The sequence below is a fragment of the Carica papaya genome, chromosome 7, assembly GCF_054855325.1.
Source record: "Carica papaya isolate Zhongbai chromosome 7, ASM5485532v1, whole genome shotgun sequence".
NCBI lineage: Eukaryota > Viridiplantae > Streptophyta > Magnoliopsida > Brassicales > Caricaceae > Carica > Carica papaya.
The window spans coordinates 7,885,006-7,907,351 of record NC_142315.1 but is presented as its reverse complement, the minus strand read 5'-3'; the positions used below and the strand labels follow the sequence as shown (position 1 = coordinate 7,907,351).

The 22,346-nt window shown below is 32.9% G+C and overlaps 1 protein-coding gene across 7 annotated transcripts in view; it reads right to left on the bottom strand.

Annotated features, from left to right (window-relative positions):
* Positions 1 to 12,525, bottom strand: part of LOC110812450 (bromo-adjacent homology (BAH) domain-containing protein) — a 39,808-nt gene extending 27,283 nt beyond the window's left edge. For 4 of the 7 annotated variants that reach the window (XM_088207303.1, XM_088207302.1, XM_088207305.1 and 1 more), the window contains exons 1-2: positions 12,370 to 12,525; positions 11,202 to 11,623 (exon numbers count right to left, since the gene is read on the bottom strand). In XM_088207303.1, coding sequence (XP_088063429.1) covers positions 11,202 to 11,549 — 348 coding nt within the window. In that variant the 5' untranslated portion in view covers positions 11,550 to 11,623; positions 12,370 to 12,525. Of the gene's footprint in view, positions 1 to 2,165; positions 2,884 to 11,201; positions 11,624 to 12,369 lie in introns of those variants that run through there. The other 3 variants (XM_088207304.1, XM_088207308.1, XM_088207307.1) reach the window with 3 other exon arrangements.
* Between the last annotated feature and the right edge of the window lie 9,821 nt (positions 12,526 to 22,346).

The following is a 22,346-nucleotide window of genomic DNA, read 5'->3' as shown; positions in this document are numbered from 1 at the left end:
GGAATTCACTATTAAATTTATACGACATTGATCATAATAAAACAATTTAAAATGTTAATCTCCATGTTAAAGTCATTAACTACGTGATGCAAGACATTTTTCTTTTTCTATAAAAAAAGAAAATTTTTGAAAAAGGAATCAAAAGTACATAACCAAAGGTAAGAAGTCCTTCCTAAAAAATGACAAGAAAAAGAAATACATCAAAGTAGCAAATCAGCAAAGAAAACTATATTTCTTATTGAATAGTTTCACGAGATTTTAGACATTTATATTGTCTATCATAGATTTATAAATATTTTGGAATCACGTAATTTATAGGGTAATTTATAGGATATTCCACCATTAATAGGATCCTAATTTAATTAAATACAAAAGGAAAATATATATACACTTTTCTTTTCACAGTTTCTCAACTTGAAATTTCTAAAACACTACGCTACTCAATCCTTTAGTAAACACATAAGTCAGTTGACCATGTGTAGGAATAATAATGTATAGATAAACCCACTTTCTGATTTTTATTTGATGAAATGTCTGTCAACTTCAATATATTTTGTCTGACCATGCTTTTCTAAATGTTGGCTATCTTGATGACAAACTTATTATCACACTAGAGCTTCATTGGACCACATCATTTAATCTTTAAATCTTCTAGGATGAACTTCATCCATAGTAGTTCATAAGCACCCTGGGCTATTGCCCGGAATTTTGTTTTCGCACTTAACCATGCTACCATACTTTGTTTTTTTTTTTTTACTTCTCCAAGTCACCATATTACCACCAAGAAATGTACAATATCCAATGGTTGATTTCACATCAATGATGATCCAAGACACTTGGCACCTATATACACATCAATAATTAAACCTCCAACTCTTTTGAAGAGAATATATTACCTTATTTGTTTTTAAGGTACTGCAACACTCAGCCTATAAGTGGATTTATCTTGGATTATGAATAAACTGACTGATCACACTTACTCCATAGGTCATATATGGTTGTATATAAGACAAATAAATAAGTCTTCTCACTGAGCATTGGTGTCTTTCTTTGTCTACCTCTGCATCTTCTTCTGTGTTTATCAACCTAATACTCGGGTCCATTGGGTTAGTTCTTAGTTTGCATGTTCTCTTGTCTGTTTAGAGTGAACTACCTCAATGCAAAATCTACTTAGACATTCCAGCGTGCTGATCTCGAATTCTTTGGCTAGGCACTAGTCTAGGTATTGTCTTCTTGCATTATCATATCTTGTCACTATTATGCCGTCCCCGTATATTAAAAGGATTGTGACTTTTCCAGAAGATGAGTGTTTGATGAATAGTATGTGATCTATGTGGCTCTGCTTGTGTTCTATGGCCATCATAACTCTTGCAAATCTACTGAAACATGCTTGTGGTAATTGCATAAGTCCATACAAGGTCTTCTTAAGCATGTAAACATATTAGCCAAGTTGCCTCCATAATCTGGTGGATATCCACATATATCTCTTCCTCTAGTTCTCCATATAGAAATGCATTTTTGACATCAAAATGTTGCGATTCCCAACTAAAGTCTTTGCAACTAGAACAAAAGTCTCTTGATAGCCAATTCTATAAGTTTGAGTGGAAACTTCAGGTACCAGCCTTGTCTTGTATTTTCTATTGATTCATCTGCTTTTTACTTTATTGCACATACCAATTCTTACACACCTGGTTTTTCCAACCGAAAATTTTACCAACTCTCATGTCTTGTTTTTCTCAAATGCTTCCATTTTCATATTCATGGCTTGCTTCTAGTTCTCATTGGAAATGCCTCAAATAAGCTAATGGGAATAGTGATAGTATTTAAGTTAACAAGGACTGATAAGAACTTGTTTATTACTATATTTTATTATTTAATTATTTTATTAACTTCTTATTTAATTAATTAAGATAATATAATTAAAATTCTACTAGAATAGTAATATTATACAATTAGAATTCTAGTATTATAGTTATTTCTCAATTAGTAAGTAAAGAATTCTATAAATACCTTATATGTAATAACCTAAAGAATAAAAAATAATATTATTATTTTCTCCAAAAAATCAATAAGGCATCAGAGCAAAATAAGGCTATCATAGGGTTTAAATTTTAGAATTTTTGCTGAAACCCTAAAATAACAAAATAAGTTGAGTTGGTACTCACCGACACCAATGCCCTGATATGTGCAACGCAGCTTGGCCAAAAAACTTCCTGTGCGTGGCTCTGCTCATGGCAAAAGAAGAGGATCAGCACGCGGCAGAGCAAATCTGCAAAGTGAAGTAGATCGCGGCAAGGGAAGCTTAGCTCTATGCGCAACACGACAAGCTTGAATCTGTGCACAACATGACGTGGCCAAAAGCTTCCTACGTGTGGAGCTACGCGTGTCAAAAGGAGATCAGCACGCGGTGATCAGACCTGGGTGAAGAAGAGCTCTGCGCACGGCGAAGGCAAACAGATCTATCAGGAGAAGAAGAAGGCAAGCCATTTGAGCCGAACCCAAGCTGTTCGAGCCAAGTTTGAGTTGTTTTCAGTCGAGTTTGAACTGTTTTGAGCTAACTTCGAGTAATTTTGAGCCGAATTCGAGCCCTTTTTTAGCCAACTTTGAGTCGTTTTCTAGCAGAGTCCAAGTCATTTTTGGGCCAAGTTTGAGCCCTTTTTTAGCCGAGTTCAAGCCTTTTTTGGCCTGTTTTTTGGCCGAGCTGAGCCATTTTGAGCCTGAGCTGAGCCGAACTGTTGTCTTACATATGTGGTTCTAGTTTCCAGCACTTTTTTGGAATCCTTGGGTACTAATTTGAAGGTTTGTTCCAACTTCAGGTTTTTCCTGACTCCTCTATGCGTGTACGCCTCTGATAAACTGCAAGATGACTCTTCAGAGCTTGATCTACAAGTTGAACATGTGTAATATCTTTGTATCAATTTAAGGAGGGTGTTGACCACTATATTTTATTTTTTAATTATTTAACTAGTTAAGATCATATAATTAAAATTCTACTATAATAAGAATCTCATGCAATTAAAATTTTAGTATAATAGTTATTCTCTAATTAGTAGGTTAAAAATTTTATAAATATCTCAAGTGTAACAATCTAAAAAATAATAAATAAAATTATTATTTTCTCCAAAAATCAACAGAACTTTTCAAAGGACATAATTGAGAGTCGATACAAAAGGTCGTTTTGTACAGTATCTAGTCCATTTCCTGATAGCAATAGGAAAATCATGTCCAAGGCAAGTTACTCACATGAAATTCTCTGCTATTTTGCAATAAACAATCAAAACTTCTAACCTCATTCTCAAAATTCGAGCTGAATTCAAGGACTTGCACAACTTCTATAATGGTCACTATTTTCCTAAAAGCACCTTTATTCTTTTTCCAAAACCTACATCCTCAAGTATGATATGTTATGTTCTGTTAGGAAGTATCAGGTACTAGTTCAGGAGGATTTTCAAAAACCTAGTTGGACTCAGGAGAACAAGGTAAAGACTCAACAAGGAAAGAACTCTTGATTAAACACATGCAATGCTGGCAACTCCAAGAAAAAATTCTTGTTTAACTCTTTCCCTAGAGATAAGGTTTATGAAAGTGTAACTCATATTCATGGAATGTGACATCCGTCCTAAATAGAACCTTTTTGAGAGAATATGATAACACTTACACCTTTTTTAAGTCGATGAATACTATCAATACCAAACCAACATTTGTTTCTTTCCCACCACCCTCCCGGAAATCAAACAGAAAACATTTAAAGGAATGAGGGATAACCCAACAACAACCAGAAGTCTTAAAAATTTTATACAGAGCCTCTAAGCCACATCATGTGCAAAAGAGGTAAATTATGAAATTTTTACTGCCTTACAAGCATAAAAACACCTGAACCAATGGCACAATAAGACCTGCGAATTTGCAACAGATCATCATTGTTTAGCTTGTTTAGAGTAACTGACCAAGCAAAATCTTGTGCAATTCGTACTTAACCCTCATAACCTTGTGCTATAAAGAATGAGATTCAAGAGAATACCAAAGCCATTTAGAAAATAAAAATAGGTTTTTGGATTGACTATTTCCAGTATCAAGGCCACCAAACTGATCATTTTCCTATGTGTTTAGTTTTTGATGGCATTAAATGGACCCTTGTCCATTTAGATTTGAGGGAAAGTGGTTGAAGATCGAAGGTTTCTGCCTCAAGATCCCGGAGTGGTGGAATGGCACAATAATAGAAGGTAATGCAAGTTTCAGAATCGCACAAAATTTAAAGAGATTAAAAAGAAGAAAAAAGGAACTGATGCAAAGAGGAGGGAAAGAGGTATGAATTGCACACAACGACATTACTCTAGGAAATCGAGTCCATTGACAACAAGGGTGAAGAGGTTTTGATGTCAGATGATTTGGAGCGTAGAGAGAACTTAAAATTGGACTTAGCTACCAAATTACAAATGGAGGAGACGACATGGAGACATAAATCAAGAGCTTGATGGATCAAGGAGGGAGACAAAATACAAAATACTTCCATTGTATGGCAAACCAACATAGGAGGATTAACTACATAAAAATGTTGGACATTGACAATCAATGAGTGGAAGAAGACAAGCTTCCGAAAAAGAAAGTTAGAGATTATTTTAACAAATCGTATCAAGAAGGTTTTGCATGGAGGCCTAAACGCGATAGTATTAATCTCAGGATGTTAGATGAAACTAATAGGCTATCCTGTAACACCCCAAAATTTTATTATTATTTTTATGAATATTATTTAATTTTTATTTTAAATTTTTGTAAATTTTAAATGAAATAAATGATTATTTAAGTAATAATATATGGTTTTAATTTAGTTTAATTTAATTAAATGAAAATTAAAATAACAATAATGATAAAAATGGGTAAAATTATTTTTGGAGTTTAATTGAAAACAATTTTGGAAAAAATGGGTGAAAATTCGGATTCTGAGGGTGTTTTTGAAAAGAAAATCGGAAATCGGGGGTCAAAACGCAATTTAAAAAAAAAATAGGTCACGTCAGCAGCCCCGGCCAACCAGGACACGCCGCGTGGTAGAGACACTAACGTGAGAGGCCACGGGGAACAGAGCCACGTGGGCGATCCGAGTGCACGCGATCGGACGGCTGAGATCCGTTCCCGCACACACAGACAGCCCAAATTGAATCAAGCACGGACGACCCAGACCGCATCGCGATGGACGGCCCAGATTCATTTCCAATTTAATCGCGATCGGATGGATCAGATTAAATCGTGATGGACGGCTCAGATTAAAAGGTAAAGGTTATAAATAATTTCATCCACACCCAACCCCAAACCCTAGCTGGAAAAGACAGTCCAGCCAGGGGATGAACCGACCGCCGCCACCCGCCACCGCACCGGAGCACTTTCCAGCCGCCAAACAAGGTAAAAATTTTCCCTTCGGCTCGGATTTCGATGCTAAACCCGCCTGTGGCCAAACCACCGGCCAATTGACCGGAAAACGGTGCTAAAGCCCAACGGCGCCGCCGCTAGATTCCTCAGTTTTTGCCTCCGATGAGACTCTTCCCGATTCCTGTTCAATGTAATTTTTACACTACTGTGACCACCGTACTTTCCTCTACAGGTTGACCGGAGCAAAACACCAAATCGCGACTCGCGTCGGAGGAGCCGTCGCACCCGAGAGCTCTGCCGCCGGTAAATCTCGATTTTTTAAATTTTTTTCTGCTCACCGAGGGCCTTACGTGTATTTTCTCCTGGGAACTAGTGCTAGTTTGGCTGAATTCGGCCGAAAACGGCCGAAGACAGCCACCCCGAGGCGGATCACCGACGCAGGCAACGGCGCCGTCGCTAGAGCACAGTGGAGCTGCCGTGCCGAAATTTTCAAAATTGGCTGAGTGGCTCCAAGTCTGATTTGGAGTTTTTTGGGGACATGTGCAGTTACTGGAAGTGTGTTTCAGTTCTCGGAGAAAAATTCAGGGAATCTAGCGACCGCTTGTAAGCGCAGTGAAAAACCGACCTTAGACTTCGAATCAAGTAAAGATCACTCACCCTATTTCTTATCACGGCATTAAAGCTTAAAATGATAAAACGGTATTTTATGAATTAATAGATATGTATAATTAATTAAGGTTGCTAATGGAGCCCGGATCTGATATATTTTCGGTCAGTTGCTGTTTTAGTTATTTTACAGTTTTAAATGCATTATGGTATCTGATTTATTTATTCTAAGATTTTGAATGCATGAATCACTGTTTACTTCATTATGGCTTGATTTTGTGAATCCGATGATATGCCTGCATTGTTGGATGCTCGTTACTAGTTTAAATATTCATGATTTTGTGAGAAATAGAAAACTAAGAAAAGAATAGAAAATGTATGTGAATTGATAAATGGATAAGTCGACAGCCTCACTAGATATCCTAGGAGATGGTGGACGGACCGGGTCCATAGGGAATCTTACCAGGAACGTTGTCTCTCATACCGGACCGGGTATGGAGACTTTAAATGTTTTGGCGTTCATATCGGACGGGGTATGGGGACGGCCCGCTTCACCCTCATACCGGAAGGGGTATTGAGATTTATCGTTTTGGCGCCCATACCGGACAGGGTATGGGGATGGCCCTGGAATTAAGTTGTTAAAGTGAATGTTTCACGTGTAACGGGAACCCCTATGGATCTTCATAAATTTCTGGTAGGCTAATAAAAGAGAAAATTTGTTGCCTGATGATTGAAACATTAAAAGTATGACATATTATGTTACAGAGTGCGTATTATTTCATGATATTATAATGTTATTGTTTTCATAAATTGTTTTCATGAATCTCACCGACATATGTGGACGGTAAAGAGTTTTATCGTTGATAAATGAATTTGTTATAAATTATGTTCAATTGGTCATTTTTGTTTTCTATCAACATTTACTCCTGTGACTGTGAAATAGTGTGACGTTTTTACTGGGATAGTGTAGCTCATTTCTTACTTAACCATTTCAGATCAGGAGGATTTGGTTCCCGAGCCCATTCCGCAAGAAGACAGCGAGTAGATGCCTAAAGATTTTATAGTTTTCCTTATAATATTCATTTTTAGTATTTACTTTAATTAGCTTATTCTTTCATACGTTTAATACGTTTTTTTTATTGTGTAAGGAATGTTAATCATAATATTTTATTTCGCTTCCGCACTTAGAATTTTTATATATACGTTTCCTTTTAATTTTTGGGGACATTACATATCCTTACAACAAGAATTTTCTGAAGAAGAGATCCTTGAAGATCTAATGCATTGTACAAGGAATAAGACACCTAGACATGATTGCTTTAACATGGATTTTATTCAAAAATTTTGGCAAGTTTTCAAGGAAAATATTTTGAAACTCTTCCAAGGAATTGCGCAAATCTAGGTCATTTGCTAGATAACGGATCTCTGCCTTTTTAGTGCTCATTGCTAAGGTGGAAGCAGTGCAGAACATTACGGGCTTTTGGCCCATAAGCTTGATAGGCAGCATTTATAAACTTATTGCAAAAGTACTTGCTAGAAGAATCTCTAAGGTTATGGATAAGGTGATTGGTAAATGCCAAAATGCACTTATTGGTGGTAAAAAAATTCTAGATGTTGCACTTATTGTTAATAAGGAGGTGGATGATTTTGTGCACAGGAAAAATGAGAGAATCCTATGTAAACTTGATATGGAAAAGGCATATAATCATAATAATTTGAGCTTTTTGGATTACATGCTTATGAGAATGGGCTTTGGCATTAAATGGCACAAATGGATAAAATCTTACATTACTTCCACATTGTTCGCGGTAATGGTCAATGGGGGACTGTCTTCTTTTTTCAAGGCATCTAGAGACATAAGAGAGGGTAATCCATTTATCCCCTTTGTTATTTATCGTGATCATAAAGGCTTTTAATAGGATGTTGATTAGAGCAAAGGAACTTGACATGCTCAGAGGTCTTAAGGTGGGAGTAGGGAAACACACTAAAGAGATAACGCACTTATTATTCGCTGATGATACTACTTTATTCTGTGAGCCAAATGAACATGATATGCCTAACCTAAGTGTCTTTTTCTAGGATTTCAAGCAGTCACAGGACTCAATATCAATCTTTTCAAGTCAGAGATAGTTAAATTGGGGAATAATAGCGACAAAGAGACTTGCGGGGTGGAAGTGGAATTTTCTTTCTAAATGGGGGAGACTCACATTGATCAAAAGTACCTTAACTAATTTTCCAATCTACTACCTCTCCATTTTAGCTATTCCGGGCAGCATCGCCACCAAACTTGAGAGGATACAATGTAAATTGTTTTGGGCTGATGGGAAGGGGCATAGGAAATTTCACTTAGTTAAGTGGGAGGAGGTAAAGAAACCGGTCAATAAAGGCGGTTCGGTGTTGAGATCTATTTCAAAATTAAATTCTGCTTCACATGGCAAATGGCTTTGGAGATTTGTAAATGAGAAGGGGAAATTGTGGAGGAGGGTGGTTGAGACAAGATAGGGTGATTGGGAGAGGGATGGGGGTAGAAGAGGGAAATATAAACATCATGGTTCTAGTTTATGGAAGAAAATCAGCACCGACAGCAGGAATTTTTATGACTATTTATGCTGGCAGCTAGGTAATGGGGCTGAAATTAAATTCTGGAAGGATGTGGGCTGGTGACTTCAAATTGAAAGATAAATTCCCAAGGATCTTTGAGATTGCTAGTGAGAGGGATATTCTTGTGGAGAAGGCATTTGAGAAGGGAGATGGGGAGGGGTGTCTTCAGGTTAGAAGATACTTAAAGGAGGAAGAAGAGGCAGAATTCTGTAATCTGCTTCGGTGGCTTGCTGTTTTTAAAGTGGATAATGAGAAAAACAAAAGAATCTGAAAATTGGACAAGAAAAAAGGTTTTTCGGTGAAGTCCTACTATAAATTTATTGTCAAAAATAGTTAGGAGAATGCCAAGACAGCACCGTTTAAGCAAATTTGGAGGTCTAAAACACCGCCTCGAATGACCTTTTTCATTTGGGAAGCTGTTAAAGAAAAAATCTTGACTATTGATACGTTGAGAAAGAGGTATGATGATAATCAATAGGTGTTACATGTGCAAGACCAAAGAAGAATCATGCAATCAGTTGTTACTTCATTGTCCTATGGTTTACAGAATTTGCAAGTACGTGTATGGGATTATGTGGATGATGTGGGCCACGGCGGGTAATGTTAGCAAAGAATTTTGGGTGTGAGCTGGTTTATGTAAAAAGAAAAAAGATTTATTCCTTATCTCACTTTCTATTATGTGGGTTGTTTGGAAGGAGAGGAATGCTAGGGCTTTTGAGGATATTAAAACAGACATTGTAAATATTAGGAATAAATAGTTTCATACTTTTAGTTCTATTTTAATTGGTCGTGACATAATAGATTGGAAAGATATTGGGGCTGTCATGAACCACCTGATCGACTTGTAATTTTCTGTTTTCGGATGGTATCCCCTTAGTACCTTTGTGCATAATAATACTCTCTCTTTTATTTCAAAAAAATAAAAAGTTGTGACTAAGCACTTTGGGTAACACAAGGGACCAATTACAAAGAGGTAAGTGCTTAGAATCCAACGAGTAATAGGTTTGAGAAAAGAATCACGAGATGTAAGAGAGCTCTTCTCTTGAAAGGAGGAAGATCGACACTCCCTAAAAGCACCTTGGGCAATTTACTTGTTTAGTACATGTCCTTATTCACTTTTTCCAGTGAGTGTTGCCAAAAGAATGGAAGCTATAAAATGTAGATTCTTATGAGGAAATTCAAATGAAAGAAAAAGATTTCATTTAGGAGCATCAGAGGAGATCAAGAAGCCTATTACCCAAGGAGTATTGAGGCTAAGGTTTCAAGTGGATATGAACTTGGCTCTACAAGGTAAATGGTTGTGGAGGTTTAAGCAAGAAGATGGTTCGTTATGGAGAATGGGGATAAAAAGTGAAGTATGGCATAGATGAGAGAGAAATATACACCAAAACATCAACAATATTGCACGAAAAAGGTTTGTGAAAAAAGAGTTGTACGGATAGAACCAAATTTCAAGCATGCATCAAATGGAAGACTGGAAGGGGTGACTGAATTAGTTTTTGGCCAGACCCGTGGTTGAAGAGTGGAGCCCTACAAGATTAGTATCCACAAATTCTAGACATAGCTCAACAGAAAGACATTATGGTGAATGAACCTTTCAGAGATATGGAGGGTGGGGGAGCTAAGGAGTGGCAGGTAGATGTACAGAGTAACCTCAATTTTGGGAGACTAACAAATATGAGACCCTCTTATGTACCCTATCTCCCATTGTCCCAGATGGTAGTGACGATTAACCCATATGGAATATTACTAAATCTGGATCTTTTATGGTCAAATCCTTTTACAAGTATTTGACTAAGAAGGTAGCAAGTTTCCTTTGGATAGATATGGAAGGCTAATGCTCCTCCCAGAATGACTTTCTTTGCATGGGAAGCCAACAGAGGTTGTATTCTAACGATTGACAAATTGATGGGAAGGGAAATGATTATGGCGAATGGATGCTACTTGTGTAAAGGAGCTATGAAGACTTGTAATCATGTTCTTTTATGGTGTCTGGTAGCTTACAAGCTATGGTTAATAATTTATGGTTTATCGGGTATCAGCTGGGTGATGGTTGGGTCGATCACCGATGAAATCTAGGTGTTGAAGAGCATAAGTCGGCGGAGGAAATACATGGATATTCCACTCGCCATTTTCTGCGTGTTACGAAAAGAGAGAAATAGAAGAGCTTTTGAGAGGGTCACGGATGAAAGAGATTTTAATAAAATTAGGAATAGATGGTTCCAAACCCTCGGATTTTTATTTTTGATAAGCTTCTTTATCCAATAGAGGATTTTGAGGATCTTATTGATATTTTGGTAAATATATAAACATTTGCATACAGGTTGGCATCCCTTGGTGCCTATTAATATAATTCATACTTTTATTTCACAAAAAGAAGTATCCAATTAAAAGAATACTACAAAGAAGAGAAACCTTTCAACTGTGTACCTGCAAGTCACATTTTGTTCAATCCTTATAAAGAAATAAATACCTAATTATGCTCATCTTAACATGAATAAACATTAGTAGAGGTTAATCCAGCCAAAAACTTGTGTATGATTTAATAAAAACAACATAGTACTAGCAGCATGGTATAAAATGTTAGTGAAGACAAGTAAAAATATAGAATAACGATCAAAATCAATTACCAAGGGGTTAACATTTGCAAGTCCCAAGCCTTCACCCGAAGCCAAAAATAATTCATTATCAAGTGGCTTTTCAACTCCTTCAAGATATTTTAAAATCTCGTAAGGATGAAAAAACCAGAGAACCTTCACTCTCCTTGCCTTATCAGAATGCTCCCATAGTTTTATAAGCTTTCCAATGTACGGTTCTGGTACACCATCCTTGTAAAGATAGACGCAATCATAAAGAGTATACTCCACGCCATCAAAAGTGAAAGATTCATAGAACTGAACATCTTTCTTTTTCCCACCAATTCCTCTCTTTTTACCCCACTCAAATGCAAGGTCCTCGACTTCCTTGGGCTCTACCATAATGTGATACCAGGCCTCCCTATTCAACAAGACTAGTTAAAGTACTCAATGAAACCAGAAAGTTAAACCTGAAACTGCAGCACAAGAAACAAAAATGAAGAAAAAAAGATATTGTAGCAACAACTTCTATTAATTATTGAGGTTCAGCGACAAAAGGAAGAAAAAAAAAAGGATCTCAAACTCAAAAATTAAAAATGAACAAATGATAATAAAAAGAATATCATTGACCATTTAATCATGTAACCATAGACACTAAGAAATTAACATGTAAATGGATGCAACAAAATTTTTTCTTAAAAAACCTTAAATTTGCAAAAGAAGAATTTCAAAGAACTTGGGAGAGAATAGGCCCCTGTTGACAGTCAACATTGCTGGTGAAAAGGAAACTAGTGAGTTGGGGGGAAAAGAGAATTGTTTTCGTCCTATAAACCACTAAAATGAGTTGCATTCTAACTTGTCAACCAGTAACCACTAAAAACCTATAATCAGGAGCAACCTGGTCCACAGTTTACAATTCTCGATATAAAATTTTAAAAACAAACGCACAAACGGCAATGTGCAGAACCGCCTACCGATAAAAATAGCGTCAATCAAGAAAAGCTCAACTGAAAACCGACAAAACTCTCCTGAGCTCTGAGTAATGCACGCCTCTCCAAAGTGTCAAATCATCATATATATATAAACCCAGAAATTGAGCATCAAGGAAAAGAAACGCAAAGTGAAACCCTAAATTAGAATACGGAAATTATACCACCGTAGTCCTCAGTAAGACTGAACAAATAAAATGGAGAAACAACCGTACAAAATTCAGAGGACTTACAGACTGGTGACGATGAGTGAAACTCTGCCTCGTCAAGGAAAAACAGAGGAAAGGAACGCTCAAACGAAAACCCTAACAGTCCGCGCTCTCTTCCCTGCAGCCTCTCCTCTCTCGATTGAGTTGTTCTTTTGATTCTTTAATTATTGAAGCTGTATGTTTAAAATGGATCCACGTGGATCGAGAAGTCCGGCCCATCCTGTAACATGCTAAAACCTTCTTATACCCCATTATGCCCATTAATTTAATACATAGGTTATATTTTATTAATTTAAATGCATTGTATTATTTAATTATTGTTATTAAAAATATGATTAAGTAATTACAATTTAATATAATGTACATATATTATATTCTACTAACCTAAATTTTTGTATTATTTTATTATTGCTATAAAAAATTAGATGAATTACTGATTTATTGAAATATAAATTTTATTACAATTTAGTTCTGAAATTATTTTATCACAATTTAATATCTCAACCTAAAAAATTATTTTAAAGTATAATTTTTTATTTAAATATTTTAAATAATTAACAAAAAATTATCCTTTTGTATTATTCGATTAATATAAAAAAATAGTTTTTGAATAATATTTATATTAAACGATAACAAATAGTTATTGCAAATATTTTCTCTTCCATATATATTGTTTAAGCAAATAAATTATTTATTTTGTTAATGTTAAATTGTTAATTATTATAATTTTCAAACTTCACTAAAAATGAAATATAAACAAAATAAAAATTTTTATCATTTTCTATCTAAATCTTTACAATTGTATAAAAATATCATAAACTTAAATAGTTTTATAAATATAATAACTAAAATCTAAAAAAAAAAAAAATAGACAAAAGGTGCAAAGACTATAATAATATTTTGCTCTAATTAATAATATATTTATTTTTTTAATTGTAAGTAACAAAATTGTAATTAGAATTACATGATGTATAATACATTAAATGCACACCCCAATATTTTTGCACAATATTTATTGTTGATATAATTATTTTTATGAATTAAAATACTACATATAGTTATATTTTATATTACTTGTATAGTATTTTAAATGTCGTTTATTATCATATTTGTTTTAAAATGTCACTTGCTTCTTCTAGTTTTCATATTTTTATTCATTCACTAGTTTTTCAATTAATGTACACTTATATTTACATTATATTTGTTTTTTATTAAAAAACTTTTTGTCTCTTCTTATATGTTCATGTTTGATATAATTATTTTGCATATATTTAAAAATTTTAAATTAAAAAATTCATACTATTAAAGAACATAAAACATAAATTATGCATAAAAAATAGTCAATAAAATCAAAAATAAATCACATCTATATAATTATCATTGTAGTTGTAGAGCTCATGCTACCATTTAGTCTAATCAAATTGGGTTATCACAGTATACCTTTAGTTTATATTATTATTCTATTTCAGTTAAATAAATAAAATATTTTGGTAATATCATTAAATAATTAATACTACAATGTGCATGATACATCAATAAAAAATAATAAATATATCATTATATATGAATATAAAAGAAATTCACTAGCACAGTGAATTATCATATTGTCAATACAAAAAGCACAAAAATAGAGGTAAATAGTTATAATTTACATCGTATTCAAATAAGTAGTATAAATATCTATCTGAATAATTATATAATATATAATTATGTATAATATTCCTACATAATATTATTTTTACGATTAAATAGTTACTTATTTTTTATTTTTATTGTATAAATTTCTTAATTATATATTAAAATATCACATTTATTAAGAATGAAGAAATTGAGATCTATTATAACTGTTACTATAATAATAAAAGCTAAAATTACCATTGAGAATTTATAATATTATGAACAAACTATATTGGATGGTGGTGATGCATACCATTACAAGTTATTGTACACCTAATATATCGTATTTTAATCATTTGGGAGTTCAACACATTGTGGCATCAATCTACTTCTAGGTGTATTTTTTTCTAACAAATTGTCCAACACATTGAGATTTTATGGTACCTCTTATCGTATATGTGAATGTGGTTTTATTGTGATACAATACACAACACATTGATGCATCATAGTACCTCTCAATATATTTATAAATATAAATTGTTATTGTGATATTCTATAAGATACATTGCTAAATAGAATTTTGAGAAAAATAACTTAAAAATTATTTATTTTTATAGTTATTTAAATGTAGACATTCAAATATTTTTCATATTTTCAACTATTAAAAGTACTTATAATGAACACTTTCGATAATTTTTTTTTAAATGTTTAAATTCCAAATAAAATTTAGAATAAAATAAAAAATAATATTTTTTGAACCTTAAATTAAATAACCTAGTTACATATAAAATAAAAATAAATTTTCTATGCTTCATACTTTAATGACTTATTCCATTTTTCATTTTTCTTGATGTCGTCAAGTTTTCTTTGTTTTTTTAACATTTACTGTAATTACAATGTTAATAATTTATTAATATTACATAAATATGAAATTGAATATTGTTGTCCATTGAGGGGGATATTCTAGAGGAATTCGTGTAATATAGGAAGATTAAAATCCTTATATTCAAATAGTTTTAATGTGGGTTGGCACATGATCAAATAAGACATCTTTGGCCTTTTTAAGAAATTTCATAAATTTAGATCTCTTTTTAGATTTTGGATTTGTTAGTTTAATTAGGAGTGATTATTCAATTGTGAAAGTGTTGTTTGAGATAATAACTAAGGTGATGGATGGGGTGGTGGGTGAAGGTCAAAATACTTTTGTGGAAGGTAAATAGTTTTGGATGCGATTGTGAACAATTTACTTTATAAGAATAAAGATAGTGTTCTATACAAATTATACATAGAGAAAGTTTATGATCATGTAAATTAAAACTTTATTGATTAAATGTTGAAGTAACTAGGATTCAGGGTCAAATGAAATAAATAGATTAATTCATATATCTCTATTATCTCTTTTGCAATTATGGTGAATGGGGTATGTTGTTGTTTTTTTAAAGCCTCTAGACGTCTTAGGCAAGGTGATATCTTGTTCTTTTTGTTATTTATTATTGTTAGGGAAGTTTATAGTAAAATGTTGTTCAATGCTAAAGAGTTTGAGTTGTTTAAAAGTTTATAGGTGGGTGAGGGTGAGCATATGGAGGAGATAACTCTTTTTTTTATTAGTGACACTTTTTTATTTTATGAATATGATAAAATGGCCATGCTTAACTTTATATGTATTTTCTTGAGTTTACATGTGGTCTTTACATTAAATATCAATTTAACTAAATCTAAATTAGTGAGACTAGGTATTGGGAGGGATGTTACTAAGTTGGCAAGAGTTTTGAGGGATATAGCACTTGAGACCCTATGGTAACAAGGTTTGGAAGGGAATTGATGGGAAGAAGAGAAACTTTATATATAAATAAGGGAAACTCACATTCATAAAAAAACATGATGATCAATATCTTTATTTATTATATTTATCTTTTGACAATCTCTGTGAGTATAGTCAAGATACTGTAATCAATTCAATATAAATTCTTATCGAACAATTAGGAGACTAGTAAAAAATGTCATTTGACGATGTTTAATGAAATTAAAAAGTCTATATATTAGGGATGTTTAGGTTTGAGATCTTTAGTGGGGTTGAATTTGACTCTATAAGAAGAGTAATTTTGGAGATTTATGGTAGTTTTTGACGAACAGTAATTAAGGTTAAGTTTAAAACCATAAATAGATGGTTGTATGCGAGACTATCAATTAGACCTCGTGAGAAAAGGGTGAGAAAAAAATTTGTATAAGTATAAATAAATTTCAAGATTATATCAACTAAAGGTTGACACTATGAACATTATTAATTTATAGTGTGTGCTTGGTTAAGAGGGGAGTCACTTAAAACATAGTTCCCTTAGATCTATACTATTATGGTGCATAATAATATCACAACGGACAAGTCATATAGGGTTATTAAAAAGAAGGGGATTGACATGTGGAAGTTATGAGATCTCAATGATTGAAAAGTAAATGACTATGAAATTTTTCTATAAATTGATAAGAACCCACAATACTTCAAGTGAGGAAAATATGGAAATCAAGCTACTGTTGAAGCAATCAACAAAAATCTTAACAAATAGTCCAATATCTCCATTATTTTCGTTAACTAATGTATCTCATTATCCCATTTTTTAATTTTTCTCTATAGTTGTAGGAAGTAGCCGGTAGAAAATCATGTATTTAAACTTGACAGTATCAAGAATTAAAAAAAATCAAAAATTATAATTAAATATGTGGTTCTTTTTACACCAAAAGTAGAAAACTCTTTATTTTTTATGATCGAGATCTATCAATATCATAGTAACTTTATCATGACATTTAATAAAAAGAGGATTGAAAATTTGGATACTAGTGTCAGTAGTTTGTAGGATAGTATGTTCATAATGGAGGTCAGAATGACTGATAAATTCCACTATATTGGGGAGATGCTAAAGTGATTAACGGAAACTCTGATGCTAAATTGAGAAAGCTTCAACAGTAATATCGTGAGTCAAATTGGCCAAGCACGACTGAATAGAGATGACGGTGTCGATAGGACATATAGGAGTTGATAACTATTTTGTTCCAAAGTGGTGAAGCTCAAGTTTTTCATTTATTACAGTGATGATCCAACTGAATGGTTCAATCAAGTCGAGCAGTTCTTCGAGCACCAAAACATTGTCGAATCTCATAAAGTTTCATTGACTTTCTTCTACCTCAAAGAGAGACGAACCAATTATGACAATAGTTGAGGCACGCATATAGGGAAGCAGAAATAGAGATTACCCAGGCAGTGTTTGAAAAGGAGCTTTGAGCCCGGTTTGGGCCGAATAAGAAAGAAGACTTTAATGAAAGCTTATTCGGAGTAAAACAGATCGATCCATTATATGAATACCATAAAAAATTTGAGTGATTGAGTAGTAAAGTTTAAGGCTGGACCCAGAAAGTTTTGGTGGAGATCTTTAACACTAGGCTTAAGCTCGAAATAGCAGACAAGATCAGGATGTTCTGACCCAAGTTCTTGAAAGAAGTGATTAGCTTGGCATGCATAAAAAGAATTAATTAAACTAACAATGCTGGTCTAACTAGTCCGAATAAGTCGCGACCATATAATCGTACCAAGTGCTAATAGCCCTATCGTCATAAACCATAACTTCTCAAACCACTACCACCAAACAAATCTCTTGTGATGAAATACAGAGGCAGGGAAGACAATGGTTGCACTTTAACTACGATGAACGATTCATCTCCAGCCACCTGTGTCACAAACCCCAATTGCTACAACTAGAAGACAATGAAGAATAATCTACATGAGAGAACACTGACGAATAGTATGATCAATTTAGCAGTATAAACCTTGAGTCTAAGGTACCAAAAAGAACGAGGAGGCAATGATAAGAGCCCACGATACTTCAAATGAGAAAAATATGGAAATCTAGCTGTTGTTGAAGCAATCAACAAGAATCTGAACAAACAATCTAATATCTCTGTTATTTTTGCTAACTGATGTATCCCATTATCCCCATTATCTCATTTTTCAAATTTGAGTTATGCTTCGTAGTTGTAGGAAGTATCCAGTAGGGAATCGTGTTTTTAAACTTACAAATATCAGCAATAAAAATAAGTCAAAATTTGCAATTAAATCTGTGGTTTGTTTTGCACCCAAAGTGGAAAACTTTAATTCAATCTTTATTTGTTCTAATTGGGACCTATCATAAAACATTTATAACATTATAATCAATGACAATAACAATCAACCAGTTTAGAGACATATTGTTAGAAGGTCCTTATCGGTTAGTTTTTTTTATAGTCATTTGATTGAAAATGAACCTATAGACGTCAGTATTTCTCTTCAACAAATCAATAAGGTTAATTCTCCTCCAAAAGTTATTTCTTTTGCATGGGAAATAGATCGAGAGTATATTTTTAATATTGGCAAATAGATTATGAGAGATAAACTACTGATGAATTTATTTTTTTTTATGTAGGGGATGGGGAGGAGGGGAATGGAGTCATGTAATCACATCCTTTTATTCCATGTATAAATTATGGATCTTGGCATATGGGCTACTGGGTGATTGTTGGTTTCGTGATAGAAGAGATGGGCTAATTGAAATATGCATATTAATATAATTCTTTTTACTATTTTTTAAATATGTGGGATGAGATAAACAATATAATTTTTGATGTAGTGAAAGATGACTTTAATACAATTAGAAATAACTAGTTACAGACCTTGGGTTTTTCTTTTATGAGTCAACTTCTTTAACTTTATTGATATATAAATATTTTTGTACAGAATTGACACTCCTTAATGTTTGTATTGAATAATAACATATTTTTTATTTAGGAAAAATGAAATAAAGATAGTTTAATATGTATATATGTATTTACTTTTATCAACTTATATTTTTTTTATATCCCATTGTGAAGTATTTTCCTACTTGGCAAGAATAATTTTGAGGATGCATTTTGGCTTAATACAATTTTGGTAATAATTAACTAAGAAAAATGATCATTAAGAGTTTTCTAATTTTAGAAATTGGTATTTCATATTGATATTTAAATAATCAATTAGTTATTTTTAATTTTTTTTTTTCAGAAAATAAAAACAATCGATAATATATATAATAAGTAAGAGAGTAAATAATGTGTTAAGTTCTTATGGAATATATATTTAACTACATGTGACATTGAACCACTAATTTTGCCATCATATATATTAGTTAAAGAGAAAGAATAAAGTATGATATATATGTGAAAAAACAAAAGTTATAAAAATAATGAGAATAAGATAAAGAATGAGATTTGAGTATACTAATCATCGTGACCTTAAATCTCATTTGATTATATCTAGTAATTCATAGTTGAGATTTCTATATGATACATAAAATATTCAGCATTCTTGGCAAAATCCATTGCCCCGTTTTTTACTGCAAGACAAGAGTTCATTAGTGAAATTGAATTAATTGATTTCGATTTTTTTACCAAAGTTATTAAGTTTTTATTTTTATCGTTTCTATAATTTAAAGAAAAAAGAGAAATGTTGAAATGTTAAGTTTATTTAATTATTTTTGTTTAATTAGGGATGTTTGGGTTTGAGATATTTGGTAAAGGTGAATTTGGCTCTACAAGATAAGTAATTTATGAGATTCATGATGAAAATTGTAGTCTTTGGTGAAAAGTAATTGAGGCAAAGTTTGGAACTGCAAATATATGGTTATATACCATAGTATAGACTATATCTCATAGGAAAGTGATGTAAAGAAAAACATGTACATGCATAAATAAATTATCGGGTTATATCGACTGGAGGTTGATATTGGGGGCATGATTAATTTATAGCATGATGCTCAGTTAAGAGGGGGTTCACTTGGAGAACAGTTCCCCTATATCTATGTTATTATGTTGCACAAGAGTATCACGATTCGCGAGTCATATAAGTGGTGGGACGAAAGATTGACTTGTGGACATTATAAAAACATTAATGATTAAGAAGTAAATGACTATGCAACTCTCTTTCAAACCCTTTATTCTACACCAATTAGAGGGAGTAACAACCAATCAATTTGAAGACTTAATGCTAAATTTTCTATAATTATCTGATTAAAAATAAAGCTACAAATACTAGTTTCCTTTTTTAATAAATGTGAAAGGTTGACGCTCCACCAAAAGTTTTTTTTTTTCGTGGAAAGTATATTAAAATGGTATTCTTACGTTTGATGAGCTGATTGGGAGAGATAAAATATTGGTGTATTAATGTTTTTTAATATAAAAAGGGGATGGGGGAAGGAGCCATGTAATCACAATCTTTTATGATGCCAATTTGTTTATAAATTATGGATCATGACCTATGGTTACTATACATCAGTTGAGTGATTACTGGTTTGATAAGAGAATATATTTGATCGTGAAAAGGTATTAACGGTAAAAAAAAACATATTAGTCTTATTCCGTTTACTATTTTTTGTATGCGTTGAAAGAGATAAACAATAGAGCTTGAGGTAGTGGAAGATGACTACGATAGAATTGGAGATAGATAGTTTGAAACTGTTAATTTTTTGTTTATGAGTCAACCTCGTTATTCAATGAATGATTTTGGAGATTTTATTGATATGTAAATATTTTTATATATGGGTAGCTATCTTTTTGAAGTTTATGGTGAATTATACTATACTTTTTATTTAAAAAACATGAAATTAAGATAGTTCAATATATATACGTATATATATATATATATTCTTTTATCAATGTATATAAATATATATTTTGTATGCTATTGAGAAGTATTTTCCTATTTAGATATTAAATTACAAAATGGTATACTTGAGATAGGAAGCATTTTGACATAAATAATTTTGAATATGCAGTATATTTATATATGGCTGTGGTAATAATGAACCGATTCAAATGATCATCAAGAATTTTGTAATTTTAGAAGTCAGTATTATTTTCTTTTAAATAATAAATTGGTTATTATTTTTTTTTATAAAGTAAAAAAATTGACAATGCATGAAATTAAAAGAGTAAATAATATATTGAACTCTTTTAGTAGTCAAAGTAAATAATATATTGAGCTCTTTTAGTAGTCACATTAAGTACATGCGACATCAAACCATTAACATTGTCATTACATGTATGGTCAAACAGAAAGAACAAAATGAGATATATATATATATATATATATATATATATATAAGTAAAAAAAAAAAGTAACAAACACAATGAGAATATGATATAAAATGTAATTTGAGCAGAGTAATCATCATGACCTTAAATCTCATTTGACTTTATCTAGTAATTTTTAGTTTATATTTCTAGATAGTACATCTAGTATTTAGCATTCTTAGTAAAATCCTTTGACTGACTTTTTACTGCAAGACATGATGTAATACTTGGGTTCGAAATTTGGTCCGTGATCAATTAAAATAATTAACAAAATTATTTTTAAATTATTTAATTTTGGTTTTATTAAATTATTTTGAAAAAAATAGGTTATGGGCATAATTGAAAGCAATTTTGGGGAAAAAAGAATGAAAATTCGAGTTTAATTGGTATTTTTGGAAGAAAAATTAGAAACATGGGGCCAAAATGCAAAAAAAAAAAATTCAGTTACATGGGACGACCCAATCAGCATGCCTGATGAACCGGAGCACGACATATGGCAAAACACGCTAATGTTGGCGCCACGCGGGAGGCCACACAGGCGATCCGCTTGCTCAGCTATCCGACAACCCATGTTCGATCATGCGCTCGTAAACTGCTCAAATTTGTTTCCTCCTTAAGCGCGATTGGGCGGACAAGATCAATTACGATGAACGCCCCAGATTCGCCCACGTAATCGGCCTAAATAGGTAACAATTGAACGACTCTTCTCGTTCCACGTCAACGCGAATGAACGGCTCGTATCGACGCGGGATGAGTATAAAAATATCGCGTCGCAAGGGAACCCTAACCCTAGCTGCCCTGCCCTCGCCGAAGAATAAGGACCAGCCACCGGAGAAGGAGACGGGCCTTTGGCTGTTGCTGCACTGGAGCCACTACCGACCTCCAAAAAGGATAAAATTATTTTCTACCCACTCGCAATCCGATTTCGAGTCTCTCCATGGTCATATCGGAGAAGAATGGGCGGCAGATGATCCAAAAATCGATGGTAAAGCTCGGCGGAGCCACCACGGTTGAAACTTTAAAGCACTCCGATAAGCCCCTTCATATTTTTCGCTTCACGTGATTTTATGGTCATTATATTCACCATCATTTTCTGTACAGATTAATTGAAGAAGAAACCTCAGTTACCAAGGAGAATTGGCAGAGCCGCTGTACCTAGAGACCCCCCGCCAGTAGCTTTTTTTTTTTTGTAATTTTCAGCCAACAAAGGCCCCACTAACGGGTTTTTTCGAAAAGGTACATGTAAAATCGACCAG